This window comes from Typopeltis vanoorti, chromosome 5 (assembly GCF_054136105.1).
Source record: "Typopeltis vanoorti isolate ZY-2024b chromosome 5, IOZ_Tvanoo_1.0, whole genome shotgun sequence".
NCBI lineage: Eukaryota > Metazoa > Arthropoda > Arachnida > Uropygi > Thelyphonidae > Typopeltis > Typopeltis vanoorti.
In genome coordinates, this window is record NC_143553.1 from 83,789,025 (window position 1) to 83,814,444 (window position 25,420).

At 34.8% G+C, this 25,420-nt stretch overlaps 1 protein-coding gene across 2 annotated transcripts in view; it reads right to left on the bottom strand.

Annotated features, from left to right (window-relative positions):
• Kdm5 (Lysine demethylase 5) overlaps positions 1-25,420 on the bottom strand; it is a 561,081-nt gene that overhangs the window by 451,713 nt on the left and 83,948 nt on the right. The window contains exon 7 of one of the 2 annotated variants that reach the window (XM_090393221.1): positions 4,541-4,687. The exons of the other annotated variant lie outside the window; for it this stretch is intronic. Coding sequence (XP_090249347.1) covers positions 4,541-4,687 — 147 coding nt within the window. The remainder of the gene's footprint in view (positions 1-4,540; positions 4,688-25,420) is intronic. 2 annotated transcript variants of the gene reach the window in all.

The window sequence follows — 25,420 nt, forward strand, 5'->3', positions numbered from 1 at the left end:
TGAAGAAAGAGGCAAAATGAAAAGGACCGACACAATCACTGAGAGAACAGGTGCCTCACATGGAGAGGTGGGCAAATTAAATACCGTATATGTGGCATACAGGACGACCGGCGTATAAGACGAGGACTAAATTTTAGGCTATTTTTAGATTTTAAGCTTATGTCATTTGTATAAGATGACCCCAATTTCTTCTTTCTTGTATAACGTTAAGTATTATTGTTATATCAGTTATTTTTATATATGCATATCCATTATTTTTTGCATAGCATAGATTTAATATTTATGCGAATTACCCTAATTAAAAGTGATTAACTCTAATTTTAATTAATTATTAATTTTGCATTTTTTTTTAATTTTAGGATTATTAAAATTGTTATCATTTAAAATCATGGAACCAGCAACAAAACAAAGAAAGTATGAAGCTCGATTTAAAATAAGGGTAATTGAAATAGCAAAGCAAACTAATAACTGTGTTGCTGCAAGAAAGTTTCACATAACCAAGAAAATGGTAAGAGAATGGAAGAAGAAAGATATTTTTAAAAAATTGCCAAAGAAAAAAATGGGCGATGAAAACAGGGATCACCCGTTGGCCGCAACTGGAAAATCACATTGCAGAATGGGTATTCGAACAAAGGCAGAATAGTTATCTTGTTAGAAATATGATTAGAGCATATGCACTAACATGGTCAAGATTGAATCCGGATGAAAGTATAGAATTTCAAGCTACTTCAGGATGGTGTAATCGTTTTATGAACAGACAAAATCTGGTAATATGACAAAAAATTTAAATTACTCAAAAACTACCAGGCATATCTTGACCACAAACTTACCAGTTTCCATAAATTTATTATTCAATTGAGATAAGAACATAAATTTCTATTGTCAAATATTGGAAATATGGATGAAATTCCTATGAGCTTTGATATGATAAGCAATAAAACAGTGGAGTCTCAAAAGTTAAGAGTGTGCTAGTTCGAAGAACAGGTCATGAAAAAACAAGGTTTATGGTTGCATTGTCATGTTTGGCTAAGGGAACCAAGTTAAAACCAATGATCATCTTCAAACATAAAACTAAACCTAAGATAAAATTTCCTTCAGGTGTTTTTGTACATTTTCATGAAAAAGAATGGATGGACGAAAATGGTGTGACATTATGGATAAATAATGTGTGGAACAAGCGACCAGGTGGTATAATGAAGAAATGCAGTTTATTAGTATGGGATATGTTTCGTAGTCATTTAACCGAGAATGCTAAAAGTCTTCTAGGAAAAAAAAATAACACAAAAATTGCTGTTATACCAGGTATAGTAAGCCCACCGATTCGAGACCCTTCGACACTTCTGCGCGTGTCAACAGGAGGAGAATCCATTCTAATAATAGGGTAATCAGTCCGTATTCTGGGATGAGTTGTTTATAATTAAACATCGGAAAATTAACTTCTCTTTTATGATCATTGTAGTTTTTAAAGTGTTAACTATGTTGCTTGTATAACAGTTGGAAAATTTTACCTATAAAGCACCTGATTTTGCGTGTTAGCGACCAATTCGTACATCCTTCATTTCTTTCTCCCCTTCAGCATGAATCGACTATTCTTGGCAAGACACCAAGCAGAGATCTACAAACAGTGGGCGTACCATAGTTTAACTTCTATATTGCAACCACTAGATGTCTGCTTAAACAAACCATTTAAAGATCGCATGCAAGAAGAGTGGAATAATTGGATGTTGACCGATGAAAAATCATTTACAAATGGTGGATCTATGCGCACTACATCACTTGATATGTTGTGCAATTTTGTGATCAAAGCATGGAATAAAGTAAAAGTAGAGAGACTGTAATAAAATCATTTAAAAAGTGTGGTATCTCCAATCTTATGGATAGTACGGAAGATCTGTCGTGGGACACTGATGACGATGAAAATGAAATCTATTTATCGGATTTGAACTGGGATCCATATGACGATCATTTAAACAATGAATCTGAAGAACTATTTTCAACAGATGAAGAAAATTAACATGAAAATTGAGGTTATTAATTATTATTTGGTTTTTAAGACTTACATCTATTGTAATATTTTAAATAAATTTATATAACAAAAAATTAATTTGATTTGTTTATAAACACTGCCTAGTTTCTTATATAACGGTGTATTGTAACTACCTAAATGTTCATCCAAGAAATTAAGTTTCCCTTTTTATACTCGCCATATAAGACAACCCATGATTAAGAGGGGTTTTCTGTAGTATTTGAGAGTCGTCTTATAAGCTGACATATACGGTACTTGAAATTAAAGAAGACAGTGGAAATTAATGTTCAGCTTAAATAATGAGCAAACTTTTGATATTTAAACAATATGGTAAGGAAAAAAAGTAGTAAAAAAAGTGCAGTTTTGGGAAAAGTTGTTAAACTCATGAGAACCATATTGGTCCTAATGCATTCAGGATATTGTGATAATTCAGATATCATGATCGACTTACTTGGATAAGGAATCATTTTCATAAGTTTGTCAGCTGCTGCATCATTTACAGAAATAATCATAAAATTTTCTAATTTGTCAAGTAACTGCATACATAATCAACATAGCTCATTTTATTCTGCAATTTTAATGGTCATGCATTTTGATTCAACTAAATTTGAAGTCATATGAAAAAAAAATATTAAGACATGATCAAACTCACCTAACCAATACCTTTCCTTCCATTTATCTTTAAAAGCTCTGAAGTGTGAATTCACACAAATATAACTAAACTTTTGTTTCAGTTGTAGACTGGTTTATTAGCTATTAAATCCTAATTAAACCATTTTCATTTATTGATTATGAATTTCTATTTCCTCTCTCTCTTTTTCTAATTAACTATTCGGTATCATTCTATAAAACACAGATGAATTTAAAATTCAATCTAACAGTTTTATAATTTTATAAAATGCATTTGTTCACCTGAGTTGTTCAGTAAAAACATTTTTTCCCCTTGTCATTATTAAGTAGAAAAAGAGAAATAAATAAAACCTATGTTGTTAACTAGTAATTTACTTAATAAAAAAATTTATCATCTTAATTCATGAACTTTTTTCCTCAGGATTCAAAAAATTAAATCAGTACCATATGTAAAAGGAAAAATGAACAAACATATTGGAAAAAAAGATAATACAAATGTTTAACTAAAAATTTAAAGGATTTTAATTTAGAGTTATACACATTACTAATTGAAACTATATTCTACAATCTTGATTTCCTAATAACATTTAATGCCAAACTTACATAAACTCATGCCAACTAAGGTAATAATAAAAAAAATTTTGTGATAACCCTACATAATGTCTATATATTCATGACACTCTACAGGACTAATTATGCAATGTGGTTAAATGAAACTTAAAAACTATGTACATATTTAAACTGTTCAATTAGCTACATATTTTAAAGCAGCTAAAATATATTGGTATAAAATTCATTTATATAAACATTTTAATTTTTCTTATAAGTAATTTAATACTTATTTTATTAATATTGCACTACATTAGGTAAATTTCAAATTCTGATTTGTAATTATAAAAATGTACATTTATTAAAAATTTTATTTAGTGCATGATAAAACTGTACTGCAATATTCAGAAACAATAAGTAAATTATAACAACACACTACTGAAAGATAAACACACAGTATCACAATTTACAAAGGAAGAGATTTAAAAAGAAAACACTTGAATTAACTTCATTACTACTTATTTCAGTACAGCTGAACCTCTTTAATCTGGCAATCTTGGGACCAGACTAGAAATGAATTAGATAATTTTGTAGGCCATGTGTGCTACCTAACCATACCCTACATCTCTGTAAAACAAAGTTATAAGTATGCATGTATTCTATACTTAATACCTTAATAGTGTAATTCAAAGTGTATAAATATAAAAATAATTCTGCATCAATATAGTAATCAGTCATAGTTAACCTCGAATTTTGTATAAAATAGTTTTGCTTCCTCCACCAACAAACACTTCGTTCATAAGTGTTCGTGGTTTAGATTGGATTCATTCCAATCTAATCCATGAATTCTCTATCAAATTAGCATTTTTATTTTATTTATTTTTTGACTCCACATTCCTTTCCTTGTTACTTTCTACTTGGAAGTTCTATGTCCCTCTCCCTTTTTTTTGGGCCAATCCAACACTGTGAATAGCATATACAGATTTTACTGAAGTATCCTCTAAGGTTAATAACTGAATGAATAACTTTTCTCAAATTAATAATGCCTCGTATTGGATGATCCATTAAGAAAATTTACAGGTCTATTAAATTGCCATAATTAAGTAAAATATTTACACAGCACATTCAATTTAGTGACAGTATAAACCAATATGCTGTGATACGTGGAATGCTGGCACAATATCCAAACAAAATGACTATTTCAAATGGAGTGTACCAAATGGTGGACCAAGGGAGTTGAAGAAAAATAAAATGCCAGAATAAAGAGGTTTGACTGTACTAAAAACTCATAAGAATATGGAGGAGATTTATATTTTATATCATACAGATACTCACCAGGCTATCACCATTGTCTTCCCCATGTCGTTTTGAACGTCTAGCATAACGCTCAGGTGGAGGTTTGATAGCCTGACGAGATGGAATACCATGAGGTATGTAATCTCTATCTTTCTTGTCAGAATCTTCTGAATCTTCATTAATGTTCTGTAGAATAAGTTTATGATTGCTAAATGTATGAATAAATATTCATTGACTTCCATGAGTTCATTAAATGCAAATTTCAGTAATGAGAAAAGCAACAAGATATATTGAAGAAACTTTAACCCTTTTTATTCTCCTCAGTCACATTCTGAACTCTAGAATAATTACATACAGGTACTTGGAAACATACACAAGTAGTAAACGTTATATAGGAAAAAAAGCCTATACATTAGAAAGAAATTGCATATTAAGAGAGACAAATTTAGATTGATTATAATATCTATTAACATAGATGTTATAATTATATATTATAATTACTGAAGTACTTATTAAGTTCTTCAGTTTTATTTTTTAGAATAATTGGAAATGCAGTTAAACAGTATCATGAATGTTCATAAAGCTGCAGTTGTACATTATTGGCTTCTAGTTATTGCGAAGCACAGAAGTGTTTGACTTGCCAGATGAAATAATGAATAAAATGAAATAAAAGAAACGTGACAAAAAAGTCTAAGGATATTTATTTTTTTAATTATCAGTAATACAATAATATTAACACTCAAAAAAATTAACAGTATGTTAATCTATATCTGGAAAATAATTTTTAATGTACCTAATAAAGAAAATTAATAAAGTGTCTGTAATTTGAATTATTTTTCCTTATTTCTAATCTCTGATGGGAGGGGTGGGGGAAATCTATGCATTAATGAAGCTTGGCATCCATGTATGTTCACACAACCAGATTGCATGTTTTGAGGATTAGTGTAAAACCTGAATTTTTGGCAGGAAAACATGCTATCTGTGTATGAACACCTAGCTCACTTTAGTTGAGAAGCTCTTACACATCTAAAGAATCTAGGGTTGCAACCCTTACGAATAAAGGGGGCATCGTCACAAGTTTAGTCCTTGGCATGCAAACGTTTTTTTTTCTTGAAATACTATTTGTTGAACATTTATTGCTAAGGCCATGAACTGAATGTATTATGTATAACAAATGCATTGTACTTCTCTATCCAAAAAGTGAGTTTCTCAGAAAAAAATCCCACAACTTCCATATCAGACTAATGATTTGTCTTCTGCTGAAGGGCATTTATAAAAATGTTCCTAATGCCTTAGAGAAGTTCATGCACTGGCCATTCCAAATGAAGGAGATGTCTCTCTCCTAAACTTTGGAATGGCACATATCCTGTAAACATGCATTAATTTCTCCCACTATTATAAGAAGGATCAACTTGAGACTAACAAGACAGTAAGGGCTAGTCAAGATTTGTTTCATTTCTTAAGAGTATGTTAAAGATAAACTACTTCCCAAAATGCAAGATAATACCATCAGAAAAGCAAAGGGTGAAAAAACTAAGGATGAGTCAACTATAAGGAGGCAAAAAGAACAAAGAGACAAAATTAGAGTTAACTGTGGAGTACAAACTTCAGAACAATCAGAATCAAGAAGCTTTTGGCATTCAGATGTATTTCTTTTTCCAAGATAAAATTAAAGAAAGAATTGAATGTGGTGTGTATGGAAAGGTATGAGGAGATTTACAGACAATTTAAATAACGGGGAAAATTATGAAGAAAATACAATGTGATGTATGTGAGCATGTGTGCATGCAAAATTTAGGCGTTGTATAATGCAAATATCTAATGGGGTGATTAAAAGTGAATCTAGATAACTGAGAGGAGACCTAAAGTATTTTAACACGTTCATTGCCAATCACGTGATGCGAGTTCTCACCTAACGACCGATCGTGCGTTATCGCGTGGACGTCGCTATCAAGTAAAAAAAATTTGGCCACCACACGAAATTCCAATTTTCAGCTTGGCAATGAACGTGTTAAAGAATGTAGAGACTGATCAAGGCTTCTGAAATGATAATCTTCAAATTCTTGTGGTGCACTCTGTAAGCAGGGATACTGAATGAACAAGGATTGACTGGCAATTTGGAATTTAGGCAACCAAACTGGGTTCTTACTAGCTTAAACCAAAAACAAAATGAGAAAGCATGATGGAATTTCATGCTAGCTGCAGAAAACTTCCTCACTCATGACATTACTTTTCACCTGTCCAGTTTACTTACTTTGAACAAATCTCAAATCCACTCAATCGGAATACTGCCTTTACATTTGGGAGTGGTAAACCTAAAACCTCTCTAAAATTCTTGATGCTACCAAGAAGAGAGCATTTCAGTTTATTAACAATTTATACTCCCTCCCTCCCTCTCTCTCTCACACAGACTCTTTTCAGTACAATCAGTTTTGGCACTGTCTCTCTTCTACAGATATTTCCATGGGCATTGTTCAGCAGAACCAATATACTTTATTTCACCCATTTCTTTTAAACCAACAGCAACCAAGTAACAGCTACCCAAGATTCTTTATATAGTTGAACTGCTGACTCACTGAACCAATTACTCCAAGTCATCTTTCATTTCATCTATCTCAGTTCTGTAGAAAAGCCTTCTCCACGAAGTATTTTCCTCAGGACTACAATCTCTAGCTCTTTAAGATTAATATCAACTGCTTTATTAATATATAGGAGTGATGAAAAAAAAATAATAAATAACCTATATGAAATTACTGTTATTCATATTTGACAGCTTTGTAGATTAAGTGATATACAAATGCAGTGATTTGCATATCACTGAGGATAAGGGTAGGCAAGCTGGCATCCCTTTTAGCAAGAGAAAAGCAAATTTGCATTTTGGTGATATTGAAGGTGAACAAGCCTAGGTTGCCTTCATCCCCAATGAAGTATGGTATAGAAATCTGTGTTTAAGGCACTGGGTGCAGATGAATTTGAAGTCTGGAGTGTCTGAGTACTGTGTGGTCTGTTGAATGAGTAGGATTAATGGAGTGTACCATCATCAACAAACCTATGAATAGAACTAGTGTCAAATGAGAGTAAGTCATGCATGGGAGAAAAAGGATAGATGCCAGAACAAACCTAAAGCACTCCTGCATTGGTGATGAAGTTCAAAGAGAGGTGGAGCTATTCACCATAACACATACACACATCCTGAACAATCACAGAAGCTAGTTACTCAATTACAGAGGGCAGCAGGTACACTGAAGAATGAAAAAGACTAGTGGGAGGTAGATGACTGTGTAGATGATGATGGTGGTGGTGGTGGTAGTGGTTTGCTGTAGTAGTTGGTGGATTATGTGGTGGAGATGGAGAGTTTTAGAGTAGGTACTTCCCTCGGTGAGTCTTTGGACTCCTTGGAAGTGTCACAAAATAATAATGACAATATGCTTAATAGGCCTATGCCAGATAGATTCAAAGGCTCCAGAAACAGGAGTAACAGCCCATTTCTCCAACCCTTTCCACATCATCTAGCTGGTAGTGGATGTTGTAGGCTGAGGCCAGCCATGAATCTTGACCAGCGGAATCCATACTGGTGGTCACAGTTCATTTGGTGGGTCTTTAGGTAGTAGACTGCTAATGACTTTCTTCCATTATATTATTCTTGAGAAGATGTAGGTGGTTACAATTGGTCAGTAGATATCTCCCTTTTCAGAATAGGAAATATGCTTGCTTCCATGCATTGGAATAGGTGACCACTATGTATGAAAGATCACATAGTCAATCAAGGACAGTTGTTAGCATTTTTGAGAACAATTGGAGAGATCTCACCAAGATGAAAAGACAGTGTCCAAGTCTTTTTGGCAAAAAAACCACAGGAGGCATATGGTTCTCATATTCTGGTATGATAGGAGAGGATTTGCCTTTGTCAGCAGGAGTAATAGAAAAATAGCGATGTCAGAAGGTCAGTTTTATCTTTGGGTACTCTAACAGTGGTGCCATTTGGATAGAGATGGTGGGAGTGCAGGAGAGCAACAGTTGCGTTGATGAACTTTGCAAGAGACAGAAGGCATGGCTTCCATTTGGTTAGAAGGAGTTTTTCTATTTGTCTTTATGAAGTCAGATTTGGATTTGCTGATGGCAGTTTTGCATTTATTGCATGCTTAACAGTGTAGGCTGAGTGTGAAGCTGAAGGTATATGTTGCAAGCCACCTCTGTGGCAAGCTGTTTTTCTTCAAATGATTCAAAAAATAATTATTACTTTGGTGCACTTTATATTGAACTCAATTTGGAAAAGTAACAAAAACTTGGGGTAGAATGGGAAAATTAAAGCCTTCCTGTTGAGGATAATTTCAATGACTAACTTGGAGTTGAGTCTACATCAGAAGATGCGAAAGCAATAGTAAGACCATAGAAGAGTGGAAGTTCTAGAGGTTGTCCCACTTGCTACCTATGAGGTTGGTCTGAAAAGTTCTCAGCCTACCAGCGAAAAAACAAATTTATAATTTCAAAATTATTTTCATTTTTCTACATAATCTCCTCCTTAAGACTAATATATTTATTCCAGCGATGCTCCAGCACCATTATCCCATCCCTATAGTGGTTCTCAGCAAGATCTGCAAAATACCCCTCTACAGTCTCAATCACCTCTTGATTTGAAGAAAAACGCTGACCAGCAAGTAAGAGTTTTAGTTTTGGGAAGAGGGAGAAGTCAGAGGGAGCCAAATCTGGGGAATAGGGTGGATGTTCCAATAAATTCATAGTATAGATTCCTTAATTTTCCCATTGGTAAAACACCTTTATGGGTAGGTGCATTGTCCTGATGAAAGATGATTTTTTTCTTCTGCAAACAGGGTCTTTTCTCACGAATTTTTTCATCTAGCCTGGTTAAAAAGATCGGAATAATATTCCCCAGTTATTGTTTTACCCTTTTCAAGATAATAAACAAAATGCTTTTAGCATCCCAAAACATCGATGCCAGACCTTTCCTGCTGATGGAACCGACTTTGTCTTCTTTGGTGCTGAACACCCAGCTTCTGTCCACTATTTTGACTGCGGTTTGGATTCTGGTGTGTAATGGTGAATCCAAGTCTCATCCATAGGAATAAAATCAATTTTACTCTTGTTAAAATGCTCCAAGCACTGTTCAGAGATTTTAATGCGTGTTTTTGATCAGCTGTGAGCAAGTGCAGCACCCATCTTGCGCAAAGCTTTTTCATTTGCAATTCTTCATGCAAAATATATCCTACACGTTCTTTTGAAATGCCTATAGTATCAGCAATTTCACGCACCAGTCATCCAATACCATATCGTGCAGTTGATCAATGGGTTTCTTTACCATCTTCAAGGATGATAAAGCCACGTTTAAACTTGGCAGCCCATTTCTTAATTGTCGAAAATGAAGGAGAAGAGTGCCCATAAACTTTTATGAACTTCAAATGAATTTCTTTTGGCGTTCAACTTTCTTTTACAAAGAATTTTATAACCACACGATACTAAACTTTATCCATTTCAAGGGATACAGACAACACTTTTGCTTCAGACAGCTGTATAAAACAAACTACTTGATAGAATGACTTGCAATTTCATATGGATGCTTATGACAGATGTACCAACTTAGCAAAAAAAAAAAAAAAAAAAGATTGTGTCGTTAGTGTTGCCATTTATGGTTGAGGCCAAGAACTTTTCGACCACCCTCGTATGTAGTGCCAAAGGACACAAGTTTGGGAGTAGTTGGAGGAAAGACATTCTGTGCAAGAGGAGATATGCCCAAGATTGTGATGTGTTAGCAAGTGGAAAGGTCACCTCTACAGTGCTCTGAAGGGGAAAGCTGGTTAAAGAGATGAAGAGTATTGGGATGTGTTATCAGAAATTCACGTATAGGTAGATGTACAATTTGCATTAGATAATTGCTTTTAGCAAAAACTTCAGCTCATCTAGCTTATCAGTGATGTTCTTAAAGGAACTAAATCAGCTGTATGGCTGATTTAACTGCAGTTTGGATCTCTGTCAAGAGAGGAGTCATCAGTTCTGGATGACCAAGTAGTCATGATGTCCGTACATGTCACAGATGTTAAAGTGGATGCGTAAACAATTTTTTAAGGGATTAGGGCATGTTTTCTACATTGTGCTTGCTTTAGCTCTTTTTTTTTTTTTTTGTTGTTGTTGTTGTTAGTTTTTGAGGAATATTTTAAGTCGTAGCATTAATGTTTGTACATTTCATTTTTGGTTAAGGTTAGATGAGAAAAATAGATTTGAGACATGCAGTGAGAGGAAATACTCTTGAAGATACTGAGTACTGAGTAACAGCAGGATTATGAATTAATCAATTTAAGAAAATATGGCAAGTCAGGATTGCATGGCTATGTCATAACCACTAAATGCTTAAATGGCAGGAAATGACATTTCAGTTACTTTAATTTGCAAAATTATTCAAAAAAATCTGGAAGTCTTTCTTACCAGCTAACGATTCCACATCTGTTTATTTGGGACAATGTGTTAATCCATAACTACCCCCCTCCATCTCTTTCTCTCTCTCTCTCTCTCTCTGAGAAATAGAATTTTCATTGTATTTGACAGCATAACTGTCTACTTGACTTGAATATTCATAAATAGTTGCTATGGTCATTTTGTTAAGGTTAGTATTAAACTCGAAAACTATTAAATGTAAAATCTTTAATGAACGTAAACTTTTAACTGTGTTTTCATCAATTTGAAATGTTTCATTATTATTCATTCAATAATTTATTCAAATAATACTGATGAATTGAAATAATAGTAATGTGAGCTTAAAATAAACATAACAGAATTAAAGTAATTTACATGATTTAACAAAATCACCAAGGTTATATTATACTCATAACATCGATAGAGATATATCCTGAAAATATAGTTCTGGGATATAATCAACTCATTAGAATTGTCAACAAGTAGTTTCAAATAGTAAGCTACTGAATGCGTCTGCAAAAATATGTCGACTCCAGGCTGCATTTTTAAAGGATTATTCAAAACAGTACAAGATTTGTGCAAGGCATCAAATCAAAGCCCTCTGGGTTAAGAAATTATTCAGACTACAACCATACAGAAATAAAGAAAATTATAAAATTAGATACAAATAAGAATTTGAATAATCAGGCCAAGTTTTTTATCCATTAATTTATGTGCATTTATATATACTGTTCTTTTTGTATTCTCTATATCTTTTTATTTGTTACTGATTTATTTTACTTTTAGTTTAATGCCAAAAAGTTAAAACTAACTTAGCTTTATTGATGATATTAGTGTGTATGTTATCAAGTGTGTTAGTTTGAAATGGTGATCAGTTGATCATATTAGCTTCAGAGGATGATAAAATGTAAGAATTGAATAATCTTGTTCCTACTGTAAATTCTCTAGATGCCTAATAATGCAAAATGAGCAATTCTGTGATTTAAAAGTAATGTTTGTCAGGCCAGTTTGCCTGAAAAACACTTCAGGCAAACTGGCCTGGTTTAGTGCATGCATATATGAGAGGAGGGGGAGGTTCACATGATAGATAAGTTATGCCAACTTTATGCAAGATTAGTTAATCCTTTATTTGAAAATGTTCCAATTCTTAATAATTTAAACCCAAGTCATTCTAATCAAAGTGAACAGCCATTAGTTATGGAGGTGCTCCAGAAACTTGTAATCAGAAAGCAGAACATCATTTCAGTATTTGCTTACAAATATCGAAATCTGTAAGAAGCAAAAAAAGGAGGCTTTGGATTTTGATGAAAGGTATTTATTACACTTGGCAAATGGGATCAATGATAAACAAGAACTTAAAGAAGAAAGGGAAATGAAATTTTTCATACCTATATTGTTTGTTGAATGCTAAATAGAATGAGGATCATTCTATTTAGCATTCTTATAATGCTAGTTAATACAAGGTTGAGGATGACTGAGAATCCCTTGGCATAAGAAATTCTATGGAGCAGCATTTGTTACTTTCACAGAAAGAAAAATTCAAGTCACTTCAGCAATAAACTGTGAATCTAAACTGTTCCTGAGAACAAACATCTATATAATATTCTGCCTACCAGAATATTAAACAATCCTTATCACTCTCCAAAAGGCACCATTTTTTTCTGAAAAAAGTAATTTGGGGATGGGGGTGCTTCAATATTAATGAAGCAATTTCAGAATTCAGTCATTAATATTGAAGTAATTCTAAAACTTCACAAATACACAACACACTTAAATTAACACTACTCTAGAAAACACAAAGCAACTATTCTCTTTATGCTGATCACTCAACATTATCTGTCCATCACAGAGCAGAAACTTACCTTTCTAAGTAGCATTGTGAAAATGCAGACTGCAAAGAAAATTAAACATTAAAAAAAAAAAAAAAAAAAAAACCTTGGCTATAATTATTAATATAATATTCTGAATATCAATGGTTTGGTTATTGTATTTCTCATTGCTTGAGTTCCACAATGAAACAAAAGGGCAGTATCAAAGTTTATATAATAATTATTACATGTAAATGAACTGTTGCAAATCTGAATTTTTCTCTATTTCTTTTTTCCAATAATGCTTTTCTATGTAGAACAAAAACTAACTCTTAGCATTCATAAGATTTCTTGAGATCTTAAGATGTTCCCTGTTAACATGGAGGTGGAGGTGGACAGGATGAAATGTTTAGTAGGGTGTTGCTATAGATCCAGTAATGCAGAAGGCAGTGAGAAGAGTTAGTTTTTGTTCAACACAGAAAAGCATTATTTCTATGTTGAGACAGCAATCAGTAACCAAATGAAGAGACATTGAAGACACAGCATGTAACCAAAAAGAATGAATTTGAGTTTTTGAGAGACTACTTTAAGCAGTATGTAATAGAGGTAAAACGTGGATTGAGGGTCTGGGATTTTATTATCTCATCAGAAGATATTGCAAAGGAAGCGTCATATCTTCCTCCAGTTGGTGAAAATGACCATCAAGTGATCACTTTGGTAATAGCCAGCCATATCGGGACTTTTGTGAGAAAGGATTATATGTGGAACTATAAGGAGAGTGATTACGACATGCTCAAGATGCAGTTTGCAGTGATATCATGGAATGAGGAATTGGATGAAAAAGAAATCAACGTTGCTTAGTCTACTCAGGAGGTATTGGCAGAGGCAATGACTGGGTGTATTCCAAAGGTCAGAAGATTAAATAAGGTAGGTGTAAAATGGATGAATGAGATGAAGCATGCAATCTGAAAGAAAAGCATCGTGGAGGCAGCACAAGATGAGTAGCAATAATCAGTTACACGTGGAGTACAAAGAGCAAGTAAGGAAGGTGATCGGTAAGGATAGAAAAGCACAGTATGAGCAACAGTTAGCAAATGAGGCTAAAAGAAATCCTAGAGAGTTTTTTCAATATGTGGCCAGTAGAAGGAATAATAATAATTATTATTATTATTATTTGACGCCTCCAGGGAGTCCAAGACTCATTGAAGGAGGGCACCTCCGATACAACTCTCCAATTTCACCACTCAACCTCATCCACCAACCGCTTTATCTACACCAACGCCATCTACTGTCCACCACCACCACTGCTACTATTTTCACAGACAATTACAAGCATCCATGGCTGGATTCGAACCCGCAGTCTTTTGGCTAGAGAGCAGATATGCTATCCACTCGGCCAACCTGGCCAGAGGCAGTGAAAATGGGAGAATGATAATTAGGATATAGTAGAGGTGTTTAATGAGTTTATTAAAGTATTCCATCCTTGTGATTGTAACATAATGCAGAACTTGAAAGCAGTGGGAATGGTGGAGGAACTAAATGATGGTGAATGAGCAGGAGGTATATGAGGAATTGAGTAAACTTGATGTCAACAAGATGATGGGAACTTGATGGTATGTGACTGCATGACTTCGGCATTAAAAAGCAACCAAAACAACTTGCAAAACAAATCACGTCACAATATGTCTACATATGGGAAATTCCAAATAGGATTCTCAAATCTTTTAAAGTGATAATCCATTGAAGTCATATGAAAAGCAGGTTCAAATGTATTAAAGTCATTGATACTCTTTGGCAAAAACAGCACCAGGAAGCAGTTGATTTTGCACTAGAATTTATTGTTTATATAGAGTCTGCAAGGCTTAAGGTAACAAGTGGTGTACCACAAGGATCAGTGCTTGGTCCACTGTTATTCAATCTGTACATTAACGACATTGGGAAGGATTTGACAAGCGACATACAGTTATTTGCTGATGATTCAAAGATAGGCAGGGCAATCATGAATGCTGCTGAAATGCAGTCCTTGCAGAATGATCTGAATAAGCTGGAATTGTGAGCATGGGAAAATGGGTGTCAGTTCAATGTCAGTAAATGTAAAGCCATTCACTTCGGCATGATTACCTATCCAATGTCGTATTATATTGGTGGGATTAGGCTAGAAGAAATTGATGAGGCTAGTGATCTTGGATTGTTAATAGATAGGAAGTTGAAGTTCAGGGGCCATGTGGCAAAGACTGCAAATACAACTCAAAAGATAATTGCAATGCTCAACCGAACATTCACACGTAAAGATAAGGATGTTATTTTGCCTCTTTACAAGGCCTTGATAAGACCTCACTTGGACTATTGTGCGCAGGTCTGGTCTCCTGGTTTCCGATGTGATTCTGATGTATTGGAGAGAGAGAGAGAGAGTACAAAGGCGAGTGTTAAAAATGATATCAGGATTGTGGAATACTGATTATGAAGACAGGTTGAGAATTTGTAGATTGCAGACACTAGCAAATAGGAGAAAGAGGGGGTAATATGATTGAGACTTACAAACTGCTGAAAGGGTTATACAAGATTTCAATTGATGGAGGGTGGAGAAAGGACAAGAGGGCATCCTTGGAAGCTGAGAATAAAGGCTGCCAAGAAGGGTGTAAGAGCCAGATTTTTCTCTCAGAGGGTGGTGCGTGACTGGAATGGATTGCCATTGGATGTTGTGAGTGCAAGCAGTGTGAATGAATTCAAGAATAAGTATAATAGCTGGTGTGTAGTAGTATGTGGCCTCCCTCTATGAGTCTGACTCCCTGGAGGTCTCTCTTAATAATAATAATAATATACATATATATATTTATTGTTTATATATCAATCCAATTCTTCATGAGCAGAATTAAAATAACAGTTTAGAAAGTAGCAAAATGATACCTCCAGCTCATCTACTTCAGTAGAAGTTCTCTCCTGACAATGAATGCAATTACTTTAGGACAGCGAGTGTTTACATCTTTAGATTTAACAATTCTGTGGCACAGTACACCACCAACAAAATAGGACGACAAAAGCCAGTGTGATCTGACCAGTGCTTCATACAGTGGCACGACCACCTCCTTATCTCTACATATCAGTGTACTCCTTATAGTAGCAATATGATGTGCAGTCTTTGCAAACCTGACATGTCTCTAAACTTCAGTCTACTCTCAATTATCACTCTCTGTATCAAGAGCCAAGAAAGTTTAAGACAAAGAATTAGCTGAAGACTTTCATCTCATTGAATCAGGATTTGCTAAGCTTGAGGAGCAAGATCCTAACATTCAGCAGTTTACAAAGGTTTACCATGCAGTTAGTGAGAACATCAGCTGCTACAAGGTCATTTACGAGTTAGATGTAATGACAGGTGACCTAGTATCAGTAGCTTGCAAAGCATTAGGAAAACCATTTTCGGAAATCAAATGGAAAAAGAAAGTACCAAGTAAGCCAGTCCTTGTATGATGGAAAAAAAAGAAAAAGGCTGTGACAACAACCCTAGACACCTGTTTCAAGAAACCAACTTCAATGCTAAGTTCCCCTCCTCCAGAAACAGAATCAAATCCTGATTTTTCAGCACCAGGTCCATCTTCTCTATCACCATCATCTTCTGATTAATGTTAGCCTCCCTTCTTGCCTCAGAAATGCTCCTTCCAGTAAGCAAGGTATTGATGCAACCTTTAATATTCTTTTTTAAAATTGCTCCCATCTCCTATCTAAACTTTTTGTATGAGTTTTTATGTTCTGTTTGCTTGAATTAAAAGAAAGAGCACAATAGTTTCTGTAACTTATTATTGCAGCACAGGGGTATTATTATTATTACTACAGTATTACACTGTATTATTATTGTCACATATGAGCCATGATAGTATTGTTATTATTATTACCGTGTACACACTGTTCATCAGGGATCCGAGTTACATATAAATCCGACTTAAAGACGTTCTCAGGAACATACTTCATTCATAACCCTGGGACTGCCTGTATATCCTTTGTAAATGGTCACTCTGTTACCTAACTATCCACCAGTGCCAACCTGCCATAATTATTCTTCCTCTTACTTGTCATATAGCAGAAGAATTCTCCTGAATTATCCTTGACCTGATAGCCAAGTTCCTTTCATTACTACACCTTTTCTTACTTTACCATACTTGCCATTTTCCTAGCCTGCCTATTACAATCCTTCTGCACCTGATCTGATTGCCAATGACTGTCTTATACCACCTCCATAACATCTTTTCCAACACTATTTGCTCGATTTCACTGTTCATTTCATAACCCATAATCATCCACCTTATAATTCCACAATTCCTTTTTGGGCAATAATCTTTTCTTGTTTCATCACTTCTCAAACAAGTACCTCACGATCACTCTTACCAATCCGCAGCAGAGTTAATACCTCATTAACAATTACATTATGACATGGAAAAAATGGGAACCATGGGGATAAAAGACCAAATGCAGCAGAGTATTCTACTAAAGTTTATGTCAATTCAGTTGAAGGAAAGAAGTTGATGTTATGTGTTTTTGAAAACATAAAAATCAAAATATTATCCAGACTGTTCTCATTTCTTCATAGCAAGTAATTGTTGGTTTACTAACTTTAAGGAATCATGCTGTTTTTTTATAATGTTAAAAAGCTGCCAGTGGCAATACTGAAACAATTGAGAAACAAACTGGGTGGTTGAAATAAATAATCAAAGGCCTTTACTTTCTGAAACAATTGTGGACAAAACTGGCTTGTTTTAGGGAAGGGAAATACCTTGTCACATATATATTTCTAAAGAGGAAAAAGAAATACCAGAACACAAATTTTCAAAAGACAGAACTAACTCTTGTGCTTTGTGTTTTTGAAGACTGGTTTATTAAATGTTTTGTGCCCAATGTTGAGAAACTGACATACCATTAAAGATTTTACTTACTCCATGATATCACAGGAATTCTGATCATCTTGCATATTTGGTTGAATGTCATCCAAACATGAAACTATTCCACTTTTCACCCAACACTAGTTGCCTTGTCCAGCCAATGAACCAGGGATCAATTTCAACTTGAAGTTTATTATTTACATAATAGTTTGCACAGGCCATTGGTGGCTATTGACACAGATCCAGATTTAACAGTCAGATTTTTGGTAATCCTATAATATTTATCAATTGCTCCTACCAATCAGTCAAATCTTAGTTTATGAAAGAAAGGAACTGCAAAGATTGCTTTAAATGACCAGTTATTGCATTAGGATGAGAAGATTGAAACAGTAATCCAAACAAACAAAAACATGAGGATCATTCTATTTAATGCTAGTTAATCAATTTAAAGCTTCTACAGAACAAACAACCATGGAAAGATTTATAAAATCATGCCTTTTAAGAAGAGAAGGTGGATTTTATGTATAACACATCAGTGCTGGGGGGGGGGGGGAGCAAGAGAGTAAGAAGAAAGAAGGAATTTGTTGACATGTTTCTTAAGCATGCTGAAAGTTGTAGTCTTTGAGAAAAGTAGAACAAAGGATGTTCAAAAGAAAGATAGATGGAATAAAAGAGGAAGAGAAGCGATTCCAGTAAGCTTGAGGCCGGATGTTGAGTCATGTTCTTTCAGTGTGGAAGAAATGATGATAGCCAGTTCAGAACACTGTCCATGGAAATAACAAAACAAACATAAAGCTACATAAATTCTTTAAAAGTAGAAAATAAAGTGACAAAAAATGACCATGTTTTGTCTCCACAGTACATTTTCTGGTTTGTCTACCCTCTGGTCCACAGTACCAGTGCTATAGTACATGGTTCATTTCTGAAACTGTGGTTTACAGACCCCACCGAGTCAGCAAGTATGAGAATTAAAATTTAATTATCTTTACTATTAATATTTAAACTATTTTATTACTATATATATTTACAAGATAATCTCATAACAAGAAACAAATGGCTCGACATTCAGATGATATTGAAGTTGGCATCCCACTGCAATTCTAGTTACGAATTTGCTGTTTGTTTTTTTTTTATAAAAGGACGAGTATATAATAAAAAGTACTGTATACTTTTTATACAACTTAATTTACCTAATCTCCCACACACAAGCACGCAGATGACAAATTAAGTATTATGTTTTCAATAGAAGTTAAACCATTGCATTTTTTAAGTAGTTCTGTGAATTCAAAAATTGGGTCATCAAGTTTATGAGAAACACTATACTATAGGTTTCACCCATGGGTTGGACCATCAAAGAAAGTTGAAGTGGATGAAATGACAGTATATATGCAATTGTGTACACATGAGCTGAGTATGTATGAATAAGTTCTATGAATTCTTATATTTTTATAATAGTTAGACAAATATACAGAAAAATAAAATTTACTTAATTCCAATATACACTATCTGATCAAAAGTATTTTGGACACTTACTCGAAACTGTAATCAGACTTTCCCTGTGACACACTTTCCAGTAGCGGACATTAATATGGGGTGGGTCCACCCTTCGCTTCTATGACAGCTCTAACTCTGCCAGGGAGACTTTCTACTAGGTGTCGGAATGGCAGCCCATTCTTCCTGAAGAGCTGTAGCCAGAGCAGTTCGTGATGTGGGTTGTTGTGATCTGGAGTGAAGTTGGCATTCTAATTCATCCGAAAGATGTTCTATGGGATTCAGGTCAGGGCTCTTGGCGTTCCAGAAATGGACTTGGCCAGTCCATTTCTAGAACGATATTGTCCACAAACCATTCCCTCACAGACCTTGCTTTATGGCAGGTAGCACTGTCATGCTGATACAGACAATAGTCATCACCGAGTTGATCTTCTACCGTAGACAGTACGCAACGGGTCAAAATGTCCTTGTACCCTTCTGCATTTAGATTTCCTTGAGTGTTACAAGAGGGCCAAGTCCATTCCATGAAAAACACCCTACCTTGTAACACTGCCTCCTCCAAATTTCCCTGTTGGCATTACACACGCTTGCAGGAATCTTTCTCCAGGCATTTGCCACACCCATGTGGCAGTATGACCCTCCTGTCATACTGCCACATGGCAAAGCATGATTCATCACTCCAAATCACACGCTTCCAGTTGTCCACTGGTGTTGCTCAGGAGAAATGTTTGGTTTATGCGCAGCTGCTCGACCATGGAGCCACATTCCTCTTAACTCTCAATGCATAGTCATGGTGCTGGCTGGACACTGTAGAACTCCCAGGTGATTGTTTCACTATGTTTGATGATTTCCATGAACCACCTTCTTCAACGCTTGATGGTCCTTGTCTGTCATTAAATGCAGCCACCTGAATGTGGTTTTGTTGTGGTTGTGCCTTCACGTTTCCACTTCGCAATCACGTCACCAACTGTTGACTTGGGCAACTTGAGGAGCGGTTGAAATGTCTGACAGATTTCTTACTGATGTGGCAACCAATAACTAGTCAACGTTCAAAGTCACTGAGCTCCCTTGACCTACCCATTCTGCTCGTACTTCTTATCACTGAACAACACACAGCTCCGTGCCTCCTTTTATATTGGTAAGTGAGATTGCAGTGACATTCAGATGTCAGTTTACGAATTACAGAGGGAAGGGGATGTCCAAATACTTTTGATCAGATAGTGTATTTCATCATTCCATGTTACAAGGAAAGAAGGAAGAGAAGATTGGTTGACAACATCCAAAACATGAATAAAAAAAATGAGTTATATAACCTTGGTTACATAACTAATCTTTTAATTTATCTTTAAGGTTAGTAAGTGCTTACTTTCTCTTGTCTCAGATATAGCTGAATTCACAAGAGAATGCATTATTAAAGTTCAAGAGGAAGTGAATAGTTTTTGTATTTCAAATAACAAGTCTATATAACTTATTACTAAAAAAAAAAACAAAAAAAAAAAAAAAAAGTAGAAACAGCTGAGGAAAGAGATGATTACTTTCCCCAAAATTTGAAAATAGCATGCAATCAGAGTGATGCAGCCCTGGTATCATGTGACGTTTTAAGAAACAGAAAAATCAAATTTAAATTTGCTGGAGTAAAGAATCTTAATTTGATTTCCAAGAGCTGTGTCTAGTGTCAAGGGCATGATAAGCAAGGCCAGACTTTTCTAATCTTAGCTGAACAGCCAATCTTGTCCAAAACACATGAACAAGGCACGTGATAGACAGCAGACAAGGAGAGAGAAAGAGAGGTGATAACTTATGATTGGTAGATGGTAGAAAAGAAGAGTTTCCAAGCTGATTTAAAGGTGGTATACAGATTATACTTACATAGAATCCAATACTCTTCCAATGTTCCTTTGCAACCTTGATGTAAAAAATTCTTTTTACATCAAGGTTGTAGTCTGGATGAGGGACGATGTCTATCATTATTGTCTCTCAACCAGAAAGAAACTTTGAAACTTTACATCATCATCCAAATCTTAACAGCTCTGATTGCATGTTACTCTGAAAATTTTGGGAAGTAATAATGATTAACCATTCATAGCTTCTATAGTTCGTAACTTATTCATATTTAAAAAAAAAAGTTATTTAACTTTGTATTTGAATTACAAAGGCTACTCATTGTTTTCCTTCAATCTCTAATAGTGCATTCCCCTGTTAACTGAAGTATGACTGAAACACAAGTAAATACGTGCCACATGACCCAAGCCCACATCCACTCTGAGGCAAGACAGTAAATTTGCATCACAATGTGGGCAATAAGCAATGAAATGTAACTGAATGAAAAAAATAATAATAATAATAAAATAAAATAAATCTGTATTGCTTTTTGAGGAAAGACATGTTTCAGTATTTTACTCCCTTTACCTTTCGCTTTTACATAAGAGGGGCTTATTCAACCTATAGTGCATTACTGTAAAACTCTATGTAGCTTAAAAATACTAAAATGCTTTACATCGATTTTTACAGAGGTCAAGTCTCATGAGAACTGTTACAAAAATAACCTTGTTTGTCTCTATGCAATTTTTGCTAAATATATAATGTAAATAACCCTATGGGAATTGACTGTATTTACCATTTTAACTAAAGTTTCTAGAATGTCAAAAACAAAGGCAATAGTTTGCCATTGGAATTTGTATAATAGCTATGTGTAAGAGCACAAGAAAGTTTTTATGATTAAATGTGTGAGAAAGTTGTTTGTAAGCTCTGCGCATGAACACCTTCAAAGCTAGTATCAAAGCGGTCCAGTAGTTTCAGAGAAATTTTCACTGCCCAACAAGACAAGGAAAAAAGAGCGCACGGAGGAGAAGAAAGAAAGAAAGGGCCGGCCTTAAAGGCAAAAATATAAGAGGACTGAGCCAAACATCGTGGGCAGTTTCCGGCAGAGAATCAGAGGCAGTCGAAAGGAGGAGAGGTCCAGTTGCTGACAGAGGGGAGGCAAGATCCAGCTGCTGAGAGAGCAGAGGCGAGGTCCAGTTACCGAAGCAGAAGAGGCGAAGCGCTGTTACCGAAGAGAGCCAGAGGCAGTCGGCGAAGAACCAGGAGCATAGTGACCCAAAGAAACGGACTTTACAGCAAACCCACGCCAGAGGAAAAAATTGGGAGGTCAACCGAAGCCAAAAACTGCAGAAAATTTTCAAGCCTGTATGCTGAAACTTCTTGCTTGAGTTTTTGAATACCGGGAAAATTGCAGTCCAAGAACCGCTAATACTCCGACGAAACACCCCCCTGAAGCAAGGCCTGAGATGAAAGAAGAACCATAGTGACTTTGAAGCAGGACCTTTGGAAAGTGTCATGACAAAGAGCCACCGTAAGTGTGTTCCAATCTTTAATGTACATTCTTTTTGTAATCTAGGAGATATGTCATAAATGGACTGATAAGAAATATCTATAAGAGAGTCTCGCTTATTTAATGTTCTTTGTTTTTTTATGTAAATAAATGTGTTTTAATTATATGTCAATAGAGTACAGTCTGATTGTTTATCTTTCAATGCACTGTTCCTAAAAAAATTATCGGACTTGTGAGCGGGAAACCAAGTGAGATAGCCGAAGCATATAGTTAAGTGCAAATAGACCACGACTGTTTCTGTAAAGTTTTAGTGAAGGAATTTGTGTTAGAGAAAGAGAGAGAGAAATCAACCAGCCATATTACTGAGTTTTATGCCAGTTAAAAGATATTAGTGGCACAGTCTCAATAAAATAATTTTTCTAGTATCCATAGGCATAATACTTGTAGTGGGAAAGGTAGATAAACATAGTACGCAATAGTATAAGCAAGAAAGGTTACGAGAGAGAAAGCGCACGCTGCTAATTAGAATAACGGTATTTCAAAGCCGCAGTAACCAAGCAGGCTTGATAAATAACAAGTAATACCAACACAGTTGACATTACTATCACGGAATGGAAGAAAGAGAAAGAAGAAATAAAGTAACATTTTGAAGAGTTGCTTAGTGTACTCTTCGGGAAGACATAACGGATGAGTGTTCCAAAAGACAGTTGCTGAACGAAAGAAGAAAATTTTATTCTGTGAATTTGAAGGTGAAAAACTACTGAATGGCTAAAGCAGAATGTTTTGCAGTAGATTTGCAGAGTGGGAGAATAATTGATGTCAATTTTTAAGTGATCATGGAAATCTTTGTAGAAAATGCAAGCAATGTAATGTATCTAATCTCCAACCAACAGGTCACAGGTATGAATCCCATCATGGGCGTGGATGTTTTTAATTGTCTTTGGATAGGAGATGAATTTCATATCCCAGTGTAAGACTACCACCCTGCTTACTGCAGGCAGGGTGGTAGTCTTGAAAAAAAAGTATTGAAAAAAAGTTCTGTATTTTGTCTCTAGAGCAGGGTTTTCAGACTGTGTAAAACATAAATAATAAAATACACAAAAAAATCATAAAAATTAAAATAAAAAAAATTCTTAGCCTACTTACAGTGCTAATGTACTAGAGGGTTACAACCTTTCTTAAGTGGGAACTACAGATTTAAAAAAAATGTCTGTGAAAGGAAGAGTGAAATGAACTGACAAAATGTAGATCATTAATGAATCTTACTGCACTCAACTGTACTTAGAGAATCGTTTTTAAAGAGATCTTAGGGACATCATTCAAAGAAAAATATTCACTGGTTGAACAGATTTATAACAGGTTTTGTATAGAAGCTGTTTAAGAATAAAGCAATACCCTAAGCAAAAAGAGAAAAGCTAATTTTTCTTGGATCCTGAAGAGGCAATATATAAATATATGTATGCTAAAAGAGATTGGAGGTTAGACCTATTCAAAGAAGAGAAAATCATCTTTATCCAGATTCTGATTTGATTATGCTCCAAAAAAGTATAAATGGAAGTTTTTTTCAACAAAATTAATAAGATGATCAGAATACTATTAAAGAGTGGTTTAAAGATCATAATTTCAAAACTTACAAAAGTTAATATTCTGTGTAGTGTTAAGTGTGTCAAATGACAGTTTTGTGCACTGTCATTAGCAAAACAGAATTGAACTGGCAGTTAACTGGAGATGGTTGGCGATATGTATATATCAATAAAGCAGGTGAGATTGTGTTTATCCTTACTGTGAAAGATTGTACTCCTTAACACTGCTCATCTCAATTTATGTAAATATATCTTTTTTGTTGTATTACACCATTAGGATTGCTTAAGTGAAACTGTCAGCATAGAGTAGCATGAATCTGCTCAGATTCATGCTGCTCTATTCAGACTGACAGTTTCACATAAGTACTGTTGAATTTTCTGTTATATATTCTAAGGTTAAGCTGAGGATACTCTTGATGCATATTTCCTATTTCATGTGAGATATATATATACACATCACGAGTGATATATACAATTCCCTCCCCCACAAAGATCTCTATTTACATTAGTAATTATCTAAAGATAATTACCAGAAATGTAATTTGAGAGAAATTCGTAATTTTTGAGAAAAATTTGGCACTATAAGAGTGCTCATCCATTAAGCTCCCTTTGCTCTGCTGATGCTTAACTCCTCAAGGAAGACAACATATGAAATCCACTTTCTTAACTAATGATTGTTAAAAATAATCATTCACAAACAAACAACTACAAGGATTCTCTTCAAACTTTCAATGTAGTCATTGCTGAACATATCAGGTATACTTAGTCACCTTGTTATTAAAATGGAATCTCTGCTCTATTTTAAGATTCTTTTTAATTTGTAGATCTGAAAGAAGGAAAAAAAAAAAAAAAGGCTTCCTGGTTGGCTTTCATTGATGTTTATCACATCACATGCATGCATTTATTATTCTATTTTGCCCAATCCAGATCTACATATATTGCACAAAGCAAATTGCAATAATTAAGATATTGCAAGAAACAAATATTACCTCGCCCATGAGCCAGAAGAGTCTGGACTTGCAGAATATACAACCACCTCCTAAGCAGAGAGTTCTCTGCAAACAAAGTCCTACACAAGAGCATTGTGGAAAGATTATATGATGTATTATTCATTTAAATAATGGTACAGCATAAGGAAATATCATACCAGCTGCAGGAGTCACTGGTGAAACATAGCACTGATGCTTTCACCAGAAAAGCTGGGCAAGCAAAAAAATTAACTAATGGAATAACCTCAAAACAGAACTGGAGCCAGCCATCATTAATTAATGGAATATAAGTGGAATTAAAGAAGTAACATCTACATAATGGGTCATCATGGCGCTTGACTAATAACTGGTTAAACTGGCTTGCATCCTGTTTTTTTTTTTTTAAACTAATGTGACAAAATTCAAACTGAGTGAGAGACA